At 41.2% G+C, this 15,921-nt stretch overlaps 1 protein-coding gene across 2 annotated transcripts in view; it reads left to right on the top strand.

Annotated features, from left to right (window-relative positions):
• Positions 1–6,948: 6,948 nt before the first annotated feature.
• MED17 (mediator complex subunit 17) overlaps positions 6,949–15,921 on the top strand; it is a gene marked incomplete at both ends in the record, with an annotated part of 28,517 nt that continues 19,544 nt past the window's right edge. For both annotated transcript variants that reach the window (XM_080712295.1, XM_080712294.1), the window contains 4 exons: positions 6,949–7,198; positions 10,852–11,018; positions 12,648–12,867; positions 15,390–15,526. In XM_080712295.1, the coding sequence (XP_080568421.1) occupies positions 6,949–7,198; positions 10,852–11,018; positions 12,648–12,867; positions 15,390–15,526 (774 nt within the window). The remainder of the gene's footprint in view (positions 7,199–10,851; positions 11,019–12,647; positions 12,868–15,389; positions 15,527–15,921) is intronic.

The raw sequence follows: 15,921 nt of genomic DNA, 5'->3' as shown, positions 1-15,921 counted from the left end.
AAAATCCTGTAAGAGAGGCAAAGTCTATCTTATGTTTACACCTGAAATATAAACATGATCAGGAATCATGTGGTTAATCCTCCTACTGCTAATATATCATATTTGTATATTATTATCATATTTTTTAAATCAGTCTTACAAACCTGTGGTCCTCCTGTCTCAGCCTTCCAAGTATGTGCCACCACACCCAGCTTCTCCCCTTGTTTTGGTTGCCAATTGAAAGCATTTTTTTGCTTATTTTCAGTAAGAGAAAAGAAATAGCCTAACAGCATCAAAATATAACACTCATGGATGTGTACTTAAGTGAGGCTGTTAAGGAACATTACCACTATCCTTCATGAAATATAAAATTGCATTCCTTTAGCCGGGCGTGGTGGCACACGCTTGTAATCCCTCCCACGCTTGGGAGGCGGAGACAGGAGGATCGTGCAGGTTCGAGGCCAGCCGCACTGGCTTACGAGACCCTGTTTCCAGAAATAAAAAATAGTTCTGGGAGTGTATCCCGGAGGTAGAAGGGCTTCCAGGAACCCCAGTACTACCAAAACTACCAAAATTAAATAAATAAATAAATAAATAAATAAATTGCATTCCTTTACTGGTTGTAATGGATGAAATATCCCTCATTGTTATTCTATAATAATCACTAGCCAGAAATCAACTCTGTAGTCTTGCTAATGCCAACAAGATACCAATTAAGTTTTTTGATTGTTTTCTTTGGTTGTTTGTTATAACATGTTTTAGATTTATCATAAATTTCTAAGTATTTTTAAATAAGCACTATTTTGAAGCAAAAAGAAATTAATAAAATTTTTATATTCATATTGTTTCTTTTTTTAATTTATTTTATTGGTGCACTGTATTCATACATCATAATGGGATAAAAATAATACTTTTGTAGACATACATGCACACATCGCCCAGTTAGCCCCTACCTGATCCCTACCCCGTTCCCTCCCTATCCCTCCTTCCCATGCTTGGCTTTGTGGTTGACAAATTATAGCAATTTATATATAGCAATTTAAATATAGCAATATTATAGCAATTTATCCAATATTAACGTTGATATTCTAACATAGCAGTTTCATTTGTCTGATACCAAGCTTTTGATGACTTAAGGATAACATTTCAATATTTCTTTTTGCTTTCTTTCTTACCAGAGAATATTTCTTTCTTTTTCTTTTTTAAGGTGAAACTATCATATATTTATTTATTTATTTTTCACAAAAAATCTATCCTAATATGGAATATGGACTCTAGATACCCAAAATGATCTCGAAAAAGAACAAAGCTAGATGTATATTTTCTGATTGCAAACCATATAAAGCTACAATAATTGAAACAGTGTAGTACTGTTCTAAAGGCAGATATATAAACCATTGGAGTTAAATAAAAGCCTAGAGATAAATTCTTCCCTATATTGTCAAGTTATTTTTGACAAGGTTTCCACGAACATTTGGTGGAGGAAATAATTATCTTTTAACTAAATATTGTTGAAAAGTAATAATTACATGGAAAAGAATAAAATTGGACCCTTACCTAACACCATATACAAATATTAACTCAAAATATATAAAAGACCTAAGTATAAATCTTAAGACTATAAACTTTTAGAAGAAAATCTGGGTCATAAAACCACACAACATTGAAATTGGCAGTGATTTCTTGGATATGATTTCAATGGCACAAGGCAACAAAAGGGTAAACAAACTCCCTAAAAAATAAAAAAAATATTGTATATCCAAAGACAATGTAAACCGAGTTAAAAATTACTGATAGAATCAGATAAAATATTTCCAAATGCTATATCTGAAGCTATATTAGTATTCCAACTAGAAATCCTAAAAATTAGCAACAATAAAAGCAAACAATACAATTTAGACATAGGTAAAAGACTAACATAAATAATGAATCTCCACAGATAACCAATCTTAGTTGTCTGTTGGATGGAAAATCTTGTTTCTCTGGTTCTGGTGTGAGTTGCCTATTTCTTCTTTGTAGTTAATCTCTTTGAGTATTTTCTCTAGCGCTGGTTTTGAAGACATAAATTCCTTCAGTTTCTGTTTGTCATGGAAGTTTATTTCCCCATCTAATTTGATAGAAAGTTTTGCTGGGTAGGAAATTTTTGGCTAGAAGTTGTTTTCTTTCAGAGTTTGGAATATGTTACTCCAAGCCCTTCTGGCTTTCATGACTTGGTTTGGGAAGTCTGGAGTGATTCTAATTGGTTTGCCTCTGAATGTCACTTGGCCCTTTGCTTTTGTTGCCTTTAAGATTCTCTGCTTGGCTTCCACATTGGTCATTTTGACAATTATGTGGTGTGGGGAATCTTTTTTCTGATCCTGTCTCAAGGGAGTTCTATAAGTTTCCTGGACCTGTGTATTGACCTCTTGCTCTATGTTTGGAAAATTTTCTGCTATTATTTCTTTGAAGATATTACTTATCCCTTTGGTTTCACCTTCTTTTCCCTCTTCTATTCCAATTATTCTTAGGTTAGCTCTCTTAAAATGGGCCCATATTTCTTCAATGTCAGATTCCTGCTGTCGGATTCTTTTTTCTAAATTAGAAACTATGTGTTCATTTTTTGAATGATCTTCTTCTAAGATCAAGATTCTATTCTCCATGTGGTCTAGTCGGTTGTTTGTACTTTGAATTGAGGCCTTTACTTCATTAATTGCATCCTTTATCTCTTTTTGACTCTCTCTGAATTCTTTTCGAAACACCTCTATTATTTCTACAGCTATTTTCCTGATTTGATCTTCTAGAAATCTCTGAATTTCTGTTTTATCAGGTTCTGATGTTGTGGGGTTGTGGGCATTCATTGCTCCATTGTTATTCCTCTTTCCCATGATTTCGGAAGTTTGTGCCTTCTCTGGGTTCTTCCCTTGGGTCACTACGACTTCACTTAAGGTGCTCTGGATCTCGAGTCTGTGGTATCTTGGTCCCCACTACTCCTTTACTGGGTTGTATCGCAGAGTCTCAGACCCAGGGAGTCAATCGAGGCTGTTTTAGACCATGGGGGGGTGCCAGGTTGGGCGTTCTCCTATGGTGTGATATCTCTGTCACCGCCACTCCCCCACTGGGTCAAGTCCCTGGGAGTCAGTACTGGGATTTCTCCTCCAGGGCCCGCAATTTGACTCACTGTTTTTGAGTGCGCAGATGTAACTGTAGTGGACTCGGTGAATTCGCTGCTGCTGCCGTCGGTGGCAATATGGTGCTGCTGCCACGCTCTCGGCCGTGAGGCTGGCGTATTTCTTCTCTGGTTTTGAGCTCCGCTCTGAGTCCCTGCAAGGTGTGCTGAGCACAGCCCCTGGGAGCTTTAGATGCTCCCTGCGCTGAGAAATCTGCCGAATCCTGCCCGGCTGATCCACAGCAGCTCATCTCGGCTCGCCGTCCACCGCTCCTCTCTGGAGCCTGGTGGGCTGTTGAGTGCGTTGTTCTAGAGCTGTCCGGTGAGCTCGCCACTGCCACCAGCAGTAAGGCGCTGCTGCCGCGTCCTTGGGCGTGAGGCAGCGTATCTCCTCTGTGGCTCTCTGTTTCTTTTAGTATATTACCTTTGTACAAAAATAGTACTTTTAGCTTCCAAATATATATTTTTATTTTATCTTTTTGCATTTCCATCCAAACAAATAAGCCATTTAGTTTTTATATTGCACATGCATATAACGTAATTGGATCAATTTCATTCCCTAATACCTTCCCTTTCTCCTTCTCTCTTCCCTAGCCATACTCATCTCTCTTCTATTGGTTTCTGCCGGGGTCCAACCTCAGCCAGTCCAGGGGTCAGCGAAACTGAAGAATGAGAAATGCCGTTCTTAGTACCAGGGGAAGGTATTTCTGCCTGTGCCCTAGAATATACTTTATTTATACATGAGTTTGACAGATTACAGCAAGCCACATCATACATATTTTGTTTTTCATTTAATTGTTTAAAACCACATTATACACTTCATATACTTTCTTTTTTACCTAAATTCCACATCACAAGCACACTTCGAAGCCACCTGTTTTTCCTGTTTTTTTTTTTAATTTGTTATGAGGTGACCTACAAAACTTACTACTACTCTACGTCACACATGTTAAACTTTAACTGAACTTATCCTATCCTCTATCTTAACTACTAAGTGCTAGACTTACTGTCTCAATTTCTAAAACCAACTGCTAATTTTTTTGTGTGTGTGGGGTAAAGGGGGTGGAACTCCGAGGCTTTCTACCTCTGGGTTATACTCCCAGACCTATTTTATATTTTATTGGAAACAAGGTTGCCGAGAGCCTCACTAAGTAGCTGAGGCTGGCTTTGAACCTGTGTGATCCTCCTGTCTCAGCTTCCCAAGTGCAGAGATTACAAGGGTGTGCCACCACACCCGGCTCAACTGCTAATTTTATCTGCTATTTTGCCACTAGGTATTCTAATAACTTATTCTGACCTAACCACCAAACCCACACTAAACTTATTCTATTTCTCATACATGCAATGTCTATACCTAATTTTCTCTATCACCTATTGTTTACTAAAAGAATTCTTTTGTGCTTTAGTGAGCAGGCACCAAGAAGGTCCTTGCCTAACCAGCCTCTCCATTAAAGTCTGTTTTCGTGCAAAAACCCATTTTCCCTTAACCCTTACTATCCTTTCTCCATCCTGTTATTCCTGTAAAGGGTGGTGGGGGGCTGTGTATTGATTAGCTCTGGCTTCCTGAAGTGACAACCATGGACCCTCTTAATCATATAAGCTGGTCATCCTTTTATCATGACTGTCAGTACCGCAGTTCCCGACAGGGGTTTCCCAGTTAATTTTGCAGGCATCACGTCAGGCTTTCCCCAAAAGACTCAGCATCCATAAACAACTGTATTTGGGACTTTATGAATTTCTGAACCATTCCCAGGTTTCTTAATACCCTTCTCCTTGTAACATCCTCATATGCAAAAAACAGAACTTGAGAGCATTATGTTAAGCAAAAAAAAATCAAAAAACAAAAAAAAAAACTAGACTTTTCTATTCCCAGTACCCTCACACTCTATCTATCTATCTATCATCTATCTATCATATATAGTCTGTAATGAGATGGCTCCTCGGAATCATCTAATTCACCATTACTAGAGTAAAAATCCTTAACATTGGCCATTAATGTTTCCTCTTCTGCCCAAAGAATATGAATGCCAGTTCATACTTTTTTACCTACTTTTTCTGAGTTTGTCTTTTATGATTTGTAGATGTTCAGCCTAATGTGTTCAAATACTAATTCATCAGTCGGATTACAAGCATGAGCCACCATGCCCAGCTTACAGACAATTTAAAAAGCTAAAAGAAAGGCTGGTGAGGTGGCACATGCCAAGACACAATAAATAATTCCTTAGTTTTGTAATATAAAATAATCTCTTTTCCTGTAGGATACTAATAAGTAAATACTGGAGAACCTAACTGATGTTACATCACTACTGCTGCTCTTTTTTTTGGGGGGGGTGTGTGCTGGGGATTGAACCCAGAGGTATTTTAGCTCCAAGCTACACCCTCAGTCCTTTTTATTTTTTGTTTTGAAACAGGATCTCCTTCAGTTGCTGACAGTCTCGCTAATTTGCTGAGGTGGGTCTTGAAACTGAGATCCTCTTGTCTCAACCTCCCAAGTACTGGGATTACAGGTGTGTGCCTCCACAGCCAGCTCTATCACTGTGTGTGTGTGTGGGGGGAGGGGGTCCTGGGGTTCCTGGAAGCCCTTCTACCTCTGGGCTATGCTCCAAGACCTATTTTATATTTTTTATTTGGAAACAGGGTCTCTTAAACCAGCGCGGGTGGCTTCAAACCTGCGCCATCCTCCTGTCTCCGCCTCCCAAGGGCGGGGATTACAAGCGTGCGCCACCATGCCCGGCTAGCACTGTTTTTAATATTTAAAATATTATTGTTATTCCGCTATGAAATAAATACTAAGCACACGTTAAAACCTAGTCTTGTTGAAAAAAATCGCTGTCACTGGGTCTATGACTAACAGAAAAACCAGATAAATTATATAGTTTTAAGTAGTAAAAAGCACGATTGTTTTGCTCAAAGTGAGCCTTTTATTTTTTATATTTTGTGGAACTGGGGATAGAACCCAGGGGCCTCCTTCCTCCAGGCTACACTCCCAGACCTATTTTACATTTTATTTGGAACCAGGGTCTCACTAAGTTGCTGAGGCTGGCTTTGAACCTGCGCGATCGTCCTGTCTCAGCCTCCCAATGCTGGGATTACAAGGTGAGCAACCACGCTCGGCTCAGGGGACTTTAATTGTCGAGACCCAGGGATCCATTCATTTCATCTTCATTGCCTCCATTCGGCTCTCCGCTTCCTTTCCCTCTCTCTCTCTCTTTCTTTCTTTCTTTCTTTCTTTCTTTCTTTCTTTCTTTCTTTCCTTCTCACTCTCTTTCTTTCTTTTTGTGATACTGGGGGTGGAATCCAAGGGCTTTTCTACCTCTGGGCTATACTCCCAGATCTATTTTACACTTTATTTGGAAACAGGGTCTCACTAAATTGCTGAGAGCCTAAGTAGCTGAGTCTGGCTTCGAACCTGTGCTATCTCCCAAACGCGGGGATTACAAGTGTGCGCCACCACGCCCGGGTTCCCCATCACTTTCAAACAACTAACATTGTTAAAAAAGACCCAGAGCTTTGACCAGCCTCTCCACCACCCGCAACCGGAAGCCGCCGTCCTCCAGTTGCTGGCCACGCCTCCGACAGAACCGGAACCTTTTCCGATTGGTCGATTGGCAGGGGACACGCCGGAAACGCTTTCCCGCACAGCGTGTATCTTGGGGGCGGTAACCTCGCAGTGCACTCTGGGAGCTTGCGCCGAATCCGGGCTTCGTTTCTGCCCCGAGAGCTTGGCTTCCGGCGGGTTCCGGGCTGCCGGCTGAGGCGCGCCGCCTCTTCACCTTCGTCTTCGGCTCGCGCGGGAGTCCTCCCCGCCCACCGACGCCGCCAGCATGTCTGGGGTGCGCGCCGTGCGGATCAGCATCGAGTCGGCCTGCGAGAAGCAGGTCCAGGAGGTGGGCCTGGATGGCACTGAGACGTACCTGCAGCCCCTGTCCATGTCGCAGAATCTGGCGCGCCTGGCCCAGCGGATCGACTTCAGCCAGGGTTCGGGCTCCGAGGAGGAGGAGGCGGCGGGCGCCGAGGGCGATGCGCAGGACTGGGCGGGCGCCGGGTCCAGCGGGGACCAGGACGACGAGGAAGGTAGGCAGTGCCCGCTGCCGAGCGCGTCGAGCCGGGGTCCCGAGGACCCGCGGGGCGTCATTCTGCGAATGCTTTTGACAGTGTCACCCTCGCGCAGTAGTTATGCGTCTTTTTATTACAGCTGGACAATTTAGGACACTGCTTGAATCTTGGTATTCCCTATCATACGGATCTGAGACAAAGTCACTGAAGTGTTTAAATATTACATTTTCTCTACAGAGAGCCAGTAATGTAGCTCACTTAGTGGCTAGGAGAACAGTAGCTCCTATAGTGGCGGTGCCATTTATTAGCTGTGTGACCTTAGGCGAGTTACTTTGCTTCCCAGTGCCAAGTAGATGATGATAGTAGCACCTACCCAAAAGAGGTTTGTGTTGACTGGAATCTGAGGTGAAATCTAAAAGGTGAGCAGGGAAATCTTGTAGAGCCTAGGAGCTTTGTAGTGAATGAATTATAGGAAAACAATACTGGAAGGGAGGAGGCTACTTGGGAAGGAACTGAAGAAGCAACATGAATACTTTTTGGATTCTCCCTATTGTCAAATTCTTGGGGCTGAGGATAAAGCTCGGTGGTAGAATGCTTTCCTAGCATTCATGAGGCCCTGGGTTCAATCCCCTTCACTGCCCCCTTAAAAAAAAATTATCACAGTTCTTGGCTTAGTTATGCTATAGACCTGGTTTAAATGAAAATTTAAAGATAGTATTTCAAGCCAGTGATGTTAGGACAATTAGGGGGAAAACATACTATTTCATGTCAGGTTTGGGGAGGGCAATCATACAGGCACTGAGACAGACTGAGGGTCTGAGCAGGGGAGTGTTTTTGTTTTTGTTTTGCGGGTCTGGGGATGGAACCCAGGAGCATTTGACTTCTGAGCTACACTCCGTGCCCTATTTTTTATTCTTTATTTTGAAACAGGGTCTCACTAAATTGAGGAGGGCCTCACTAAGTAGCTGAGGCTGTCCGTGAACCACGATCCTCCTGTCTCAGCCTCCCAAATGCTGGGATTACAAGGGTGTGCCACCACACCCGGAAGCTGGGGAGTTTATTAAGTAACCCAGGGGTAGGGGTGGGGGTGGGATCTGGAGAGAACAGCCCACAGTGATACCCTTTGTAGGAAAATACCAGGACAAGGGCAACTAATAGTTACATAGGGATGAGGGGAAGTAGATTCTGTTATTGGAACATTAGAAGGTCAGGGAACAAGAAACAAGGAACATTATACAGGGTGGTCCCTTCAAGGCTGTGACTGGGAGTAGTTTCTTCTGGGTTAGGTCAAGCATGAGAGGGTGGGAAAGGGAGTTTGCATTACAATTCCTTACACTTCATACCTCACGTACATAATTTCCATAAGAATTGAAGTGCCACATGAAGAAAGTAAAACAAAATCTTCGAAGAAATAATAAAAGCATAATTGTATAACCTTGGAAGTAGGAGAGACCTGCTTAAGATTGCTTAAGGTAGAAAACGTGTGTGTGTGTGGGGGGGGGGAGACTGGGGATTAAACCCAGAGGCATTCTACCTCCAAATGATATCTCACCAAGAGTCTCATTAAGTTCTGGAGGACCTCACTAAGTTGCTGAGGCTGGCAATGGACCTGCAATCCTCTTGTCTCAGCCTACCAAGTACTGGGACTAAAAGTGTGTGCCCCCACACCTGGTTTAGGACACAGATTTTATAAAGAAAAAAAAAGTTGTATTAATAAAAACTTTAAAGAAAATAAAGAGAAAAGATGCCATAAAGTAAAACAATTAAGAGTGGTCCAAGGACAGCCTCAGCAACTTAGTGAGGCCCTTTGCAACTCAGTGAGACCCTGTTTGAAAATAAAGAATAGAAAATAGGGCTGGGGGTGTAGCTGGAAGGTAGAATGTCCCCGGGTTCCATCCCCAATACTGAAAAAAAAAATTAGAGGCCGCCTGGAATAATATTTGTAACACATATGATACAGTTGGCTGGGTTTTTTTTTTTTTTTTTTTTTTTTGCGGGTCTCGGGATGGAATTCAGGGGCATTTGACCTCTGGCCTATACCCCCTGCCCTATATTTTATTCTCTATTTTGAAACAGGGTCTCACTGAGTTGCAGAGGGCTTCACTAAGTAGCTGAGGTTGTCCGCAAACCGCGATTCTCCTGTCTCAGACTCCCAAATGCTGGGATTACAGGTGTGTGCCACCATGCCCAGCTGTTGATATTCAAAGAATACCTTCAAATTGAAAAAAGATGCCCTTTTGCAAAAATAGATATATAAACTGACATTTCATACAGGAGAGGCTTCAGATGCTAATAAACATATTGCAGGGGTGGAGAAGACACCATGTGCAGTTTAAATGTATACCATTATCAATATGATCCACATAAAAATAAAGTAAATCAAAAAAACATATTGCAGACTCGATCTCATTAGTTGGCAAAGTAGTTAAGATGAGCTTTTCTTGAATAAAGTTGGCAGGTATTTTAAAAGATTATTAATCTGGGCGTGGTGGCGCACGCTTGAAATCCCCGAGCTTGGGAGGTGGAGACAGGAGGATCATGCAGGTTTGAAGCCAGCCGCGCTGGCTTAAGAGACCCTGTTTCCAAATAAAAATATAAAAAAATAGGTCTGGGAGTGTAGCCCGGACATAAAAGGGCTTCCAGAAATCCCGGTACCACCACCAAAAAAAAAAAAAAAAAAAAAAAAAGATTATTAATATTCAATGTCGGGAATGTATATTGGTAGAGTCTTCTCTGGAAGATGGCTTGGCAACTTAATATGCCATAATTTTAAATGTGTATTGCTTCGATCCACTAATACTAATATTATTCATAAGTATTTAACCTACCAAAAAAGGAGTATACCAGCAAGGGCTCTGTATGTGTACTGATACTAGCATTGTTGGTTGCAATCTACATGTCTATTAAAGAGAAATAGTTACAGCCAGGCGTGGTGGTGCACGCTTGTAATCCCAGAGCTTGGGAGGCTAAGACAGGAGGATTGCGCAGGTTTGAAGCCAGCTTCAGCTACTTAGTGAGGCTCTCAGCAACTTAGTGAGACCCTGTTTCCAAATAAATTATAAAATAGGTCTGGGAGTATAGCCCAGAGGTAGAAAAGCCCCTGGGTTCTACCCTCAGTACCATAAAAACAAAACAGAAATAAAAATAAAAAAGAGAAATAGTTAAATGTGTTGCATCTTTGTTCAAAATATACAAAGTGGAGCATTGGTGGCCCACGCTTGTAATCCCAGCTTTTGGGAGGCTGAGACCTGCGGGAGGATTGTGATTTGGGGATAGCCTCAGCTACTTAGGCCTTCTGCAACTTAGTGAGACCCTGTTTCAATACAAAGAACAAAAAATAGGGCTGGGGGTGTGGCTTAGAGCTAGAATGTCCTTGGGTTCCATACCCAGTACTGCAAAAATAAAATAAAGAATAAAAAAATAGGGCAGGGGGTATAGCTCCGAGGTCAATTGGGTTCCCGCAAAAAAAAAAAAAGAAGAAGAATCTATGTGTGTGAATGCAAAGAAAACTTGAAACACTGTACCCCAACTATTAATAGTGGTTCTCTCTTAAAGGAGAGAACAGAGAGTGATAGTGAAAGGAAACTTGCTTTTTACTCTTGTTACTGTTTGTATTTTTCCATTCAACATAATAAATACTTCTGAATTTCCTATTTTCTTTCTTTTTTTAGGGTTGGTAAAATTTCAACCTTCCCTTTGGCCTTGGGATTCAGTGAGGAACAATTTGAGAAGTGCCCTCACAGAGATGTGTGTTCTCTATGATGTTCTCAGTATCGTTAGAGATAAAAAATTTATGACTCTTGATCCTGTTTCTCAGGATGCACTTCCTCCAAAACAGGTATTTGTGGGCTTTAATTTAATAATAGTTTTTATTAAGGCCTGCAGCCATTTTTTTGGTTTATGCCTATTGTTTCTTTTCCTTTCTTGCAAAATTAAGTTCAGATGAAGATTTGAAGACTAACTGATCCAAAAGCAAGACATAAAACTGCATCTCCAGACAGGCATGGTGGCGCACGCTTGTAATCCCAGTACTTGTGAAGCTGAGACAGGAGGATTCAGGTTTGCTGACAGCCTCAGCTACTTAATGAGGCTCTTTGCGAGTCAGTGAGACCCTGTTTCAAAATAAAATAGGGCTGGGGATGTAGGTCAGAGGTAGAATTCCCCTGGGTTCCATCCCCAGTGCTGCAAAAACAAACAAACCAAAAACTGTATCTCCTTTACCTATTATTTTATGATATACCTATGACCTTTGGAAGAGTTAAATTTCATTAATAATATAGTACAAGTCTCCACTTATTGCAAGTTCTTGCATCCTGGGACCTTGATCTGTCATATATTACACACAAATACGATAAAATGGCTTTGAAGACCCGGGCGTGGTGGCGCACACTTGTAATTCCCGAGCTTGAAGGCTGAGACAGGAGGATCACACAGGTTTGAAGCCAGCCTCAGGTACTTAGTGAGGCTCTCAGCAACTTAGTGAGACCCTGTTTCCAAATAAAGTATAAAAATAGGTCTGGGAGTATAGCCTGGAGGTAGAAAGCCTCTGGGTTCCACCCCAGTACCACCAAAAAAAAAAAAAAAAATGGCTTTGGAGTAACATAGAGGTCCTTAGGAAAACATTTGTCAAGATTATAGTCAAAGATATCATGAAGATGAAGTAATGTTTATTAGAATGAAAATAATTGAATACAATTATTCACATTATATAGTTTTCGCTGGGCATGGTGGCACACACTTGTAATCCCAGTACTTGGGAGGCTGAGACCAGAGGATCGCAGGTTCGTGGCTGGCCTCAGCTCCTTAGTGAGGCCCTCTGCAACTCAGTGAGACCCTGTTTAAAAATAGAGAATAAAAATAATGGGGCTGGGGCTGTAGCTCGGTGATAGAATGCCCCTAGGTTCAATCCCCAGTACCAAACACACACACACACACACACACACACACACACTGTATAGTTTGGAATCTAGAAACTTTGTGCCACAAGACTTCATAGAGTTCATTAAGTCCGCCTCCTTCATTTGCAAAGAGAAAATGAAGTTCCAGAGAGATTTGTCATCTATTCAGTCATATTTGATATGCTCAAAGGCTTCAGTCAAGCCAGTAGTTAGCTGAGAAGTACTGGGGTTTGAACCCCAGGGGTTACTTACCTATGAGAAGATCTCTAAGCATATCTATAGCCTTTTTTATTTTTAATTTTGAGACAGGCCCTCAATAAGTTGCTGAGGCTGACTTCAAATTTGCAATGCCCTTCAGCCTTCAGAGTACTGGAATTGCAGGCATGTACCACCTCTCCTGTACCTAAGGTTGTTATTTTTAAAGCTTTATTACTTATGCATCATCCCTCTCTCATTTGTTTTCCTTTCTTTTCTAAATTTTCCCTTGAGTAGGTATTTTGTTATTGATTAAATGTATAATAAAGTCACCTGCAAATAATAAAAACTAGTTTGGGATTGTGTTTTGATAGAATCCTCAGACCTTGCAGCTGATATCTAAAAAGAAGTCACTTGCTGGAGCAGCACAAATCCTATTGAAAGGAGCAGAAAGACTGACTAAATCTGTTACTGAAAACCAAGAAAACAAGCTACAAAGAGACTTCAACTCTGAGCTCTTGAGATTAAGACAACACTGGAAACTTAGAAAAGTTGGAGATAAAATTCTAGGTGATCTGAGTTACAGAAGTGCAGGTATAGATAATCTTAAAAACTATGCTTTTTGTATAAGTATAGAGAAAGTTGGTTATAACATTACACAGCCTTCTAAAGTACATAGTTCTCTGCTACAAGTTACTTTTCTGTGTATGTGTGTGTGTTTGTGTTTCTGGGATTAAACTCAGGGACATTCTACTTCTGAGCCACACCCCCAGCCCTATTTTAATTTTATTTTTAAACAGGATTTCACTAGGTTGAGGAGAGTCTCACTACTTGTTGAGGTTGTCCTCTAACAGCAGGCTATCCACGTGTCTCAGCCTCTTAAATACTGGGATTACAGGCATGCGCCGCCAAGCCTGGCTTACAGGTTACATTTTGAAAATTTAATATCTGTACACATAAGCCAAAACTATTCATAGCATAGCCTTGTAATAAATAACTTGGCTTCAATTTGAAAACCTCTTAGGTATGTTTAACAGGAAAGTTCAAAGATATGTTTATAAGGGTCACAGCTCAATGGAATAAAAACTTTGTTTTTTGGTTTGTTTTTGTTTTGGGTGGTATTGGGATGTAACACAGAGGCCTTCTACCTCCGGGCTACACTCCCAGGCCTATTTTATAATTTATTTGGAAACAAGGTCTCACTAAGTTGCTGAGAGCCTCACTAAGTACCTGAGGCTGGCTTTGAACCTGCATGATCTCCTGTCTCAGTCTCTCAAGCGCTGGGATTACAAGCGTGTACCACCACACCTGGCAATGGAATAAAAACTTTGAATGCCATGACATGAGGCAAGAACTCCTGGCTAGGATAGTTGGGATAATAATAGTGGATTCATTTGCCAGAGCAAACTATCATTATTCTAAAATGAAAGGAAATTAAGGTGGCTACACTACGTATTGAGGACCTAAGTGCTTTAGCATTGATGTAAATTGGAGAATTTTTAATCCTGAAACTAACATCCTATTACAAAGATTAATTCAGGATGATAAATCTGCCAGGCATGGTGGCTCATCCTTATAATACCAGGATTTGGGAGGCTGAGACAGATGGATCTCAGTTCGCAGACAGCCTCAGCTACTTAGTGATACCCTCTGCAACTCAGTGAGACCCTGTTTCAAAAATAAAAAGAATAAAAAGTAGGACAGGGGTTGTGGCTCAGAGGCAGAATGCCCCTGGGTTCTATCCCTAATACTGCAAAACAAACAAAAACAGAAGATAAATCCATTTTTTACATTTTAATAGGTGGCCTATAGTAGAAAGCAGTGCTTCCAACCCGAACATGGTGGTACACACCTGTAATCCCAGTACTTGGGAGGCTGAGACAGAAGATCACAGGTATCACAGCCAGTCTTAGCAACTTACAGAGACTCTATTTCAAAATACAAAATAAGAAGGGCTGGAGGTGTAGCTCAGAGATAGAATGCCCCTGAGTTCAGTCTCTAGTTGAGGCATTGCACACACACCAGTGCTTTCTGGGCTTAAATATTGTAAGTTTTTTTTTCCCACAAATATTATGTGCAAGTATTTTGCCTAATTTTCTTTGGGATGATCACCCATGTTTATGACAAAATTCAGATGCCTTACTTTTTTTTTTTTTTTTTTTTTGGCGGGTCTGGGGATGGGATGGAACCCAGGGCATTCGACCTCCAAGCTACACCCCCTGCCCTATATTTTATTCTTTATTTTGAAACCGGGTCTCACTGAGTTGCAGAGGACCTCACTAAGTAGCTGAGGCTGTCTGCGAACCATGATCCTCCAGTCTCAGTCTTCCGAATGCTGGGATTTCAAGCATGCGCTACCACACCTAGCTTGATGCCTTACTTTTTTGTAAGAAGATATTGAATATCTTCCTTTTATCTAAAACAGTAGTTATACTTAGCCATCTACACCCCACATAATTTAATAAATTTAACCAAACTTCTAAATGGCATAGAAATACATTGCATAACAATCTAGGAAATGGAGCCAGATGTGGTGGTGCATGCTTATAATCCCCTACTTGGGGGGCTGAGAAAGGAGGATCGTGCAGGTTCGAAGCCAGCCTAAGCTACCTAGTGAGGCTTTCAGCAACTTAGACCCTGTTTCCAAATAAAATAGAAAATAGATCTAGAAAATAGAAAAAAAAACTTAGTTTTTTTTTTGGGGGGGAGTCTGGGGTTGGATCTTAGAGGCATTTGACCTCTGAGCTACACCCCCTACCCTGTTTTTCATTCTTTATTTTGCAACAGGGTCTCACTGAGTTGCAGAGGGCCTCACTAAGTAGCTGAGGCTGTCTGCAAACCGTGATCCTCCTGTCTCAGTCTCCTGAATGCTGGGATTACAAGCATGTGCCACTATGCCTGGCTTAACTAAGGTGTTTTTTTAAAGATAAATATCCTTTTTTTTCCTGCTTCTTTTCTTTCCTTTGTTCACATTTCTCTCCCCATCTTCCTCCAAAACACCTAACATGTTTAGTGGGAACTTAATATATGATGTAATATGAATGTGAAGAATATACTTGCTTTATGATAAATTAATGTTAACTAATTTTATTTTTCTGCCTTTAATACCCCATTAGGTTCTCTCTTTCCACATCATGGTACATTTGAAGTAATAAAGAATACAGATATTGATTTGGATAAGAAGATACCTGAAGATTACTGTCCTCTTGATGTCCAAATTCCTAGTGATTTAGAGGGATCTGCATACATCAAGGTATCATCAAAATATTTTTCAAGCCAGGTGTGGTGGTGCAGGCCTGTAATCCCAGTACTTAGGAGGCTGAAACAGGAGGATCACAGGTTTGAAGCCAGCCTTGGCAACTTTGCAAGACTCTTAGCAACTTAGTGAGACTCTGTTTCAAATAAAGTAAAAGAGGGCTGAAAGCCTTGCATGGTGGTGCTCGCTTGTAATCCCAGCACTTGGGAGGCTGAGACAGGAGGATCACACAAGTTTGAAGCCAGCCTCAGCTACTTAGTGAGGCTCTCAGCAACTTAGTGAGACCCTGTTTCCAAATAAAATAGAAAATAGGTCTGGGAGTGTAGCCTGAAGGTAAAAAAAAAAAAAAAAAAAAGCCTCTGGGTTACATCCCCAGCACCACAAAAAAAATA

This window comes from Muscardinus avellanarius (genome assembly GCF_963383645.1).
Source record: "Muscardinus avellanarius genome assembly, chromosome: 1".
NCBI classification, from domain to species: domain Eukaryota; kingdom Metazoa; phylum Chordata; class Mammalia; order Rodentia; family Gliridae; genus Muscardinus; species Muscardinus avellanarius.
This window is presented reverse-complemented; position numbering and strand designations above follow the sequence as displayed.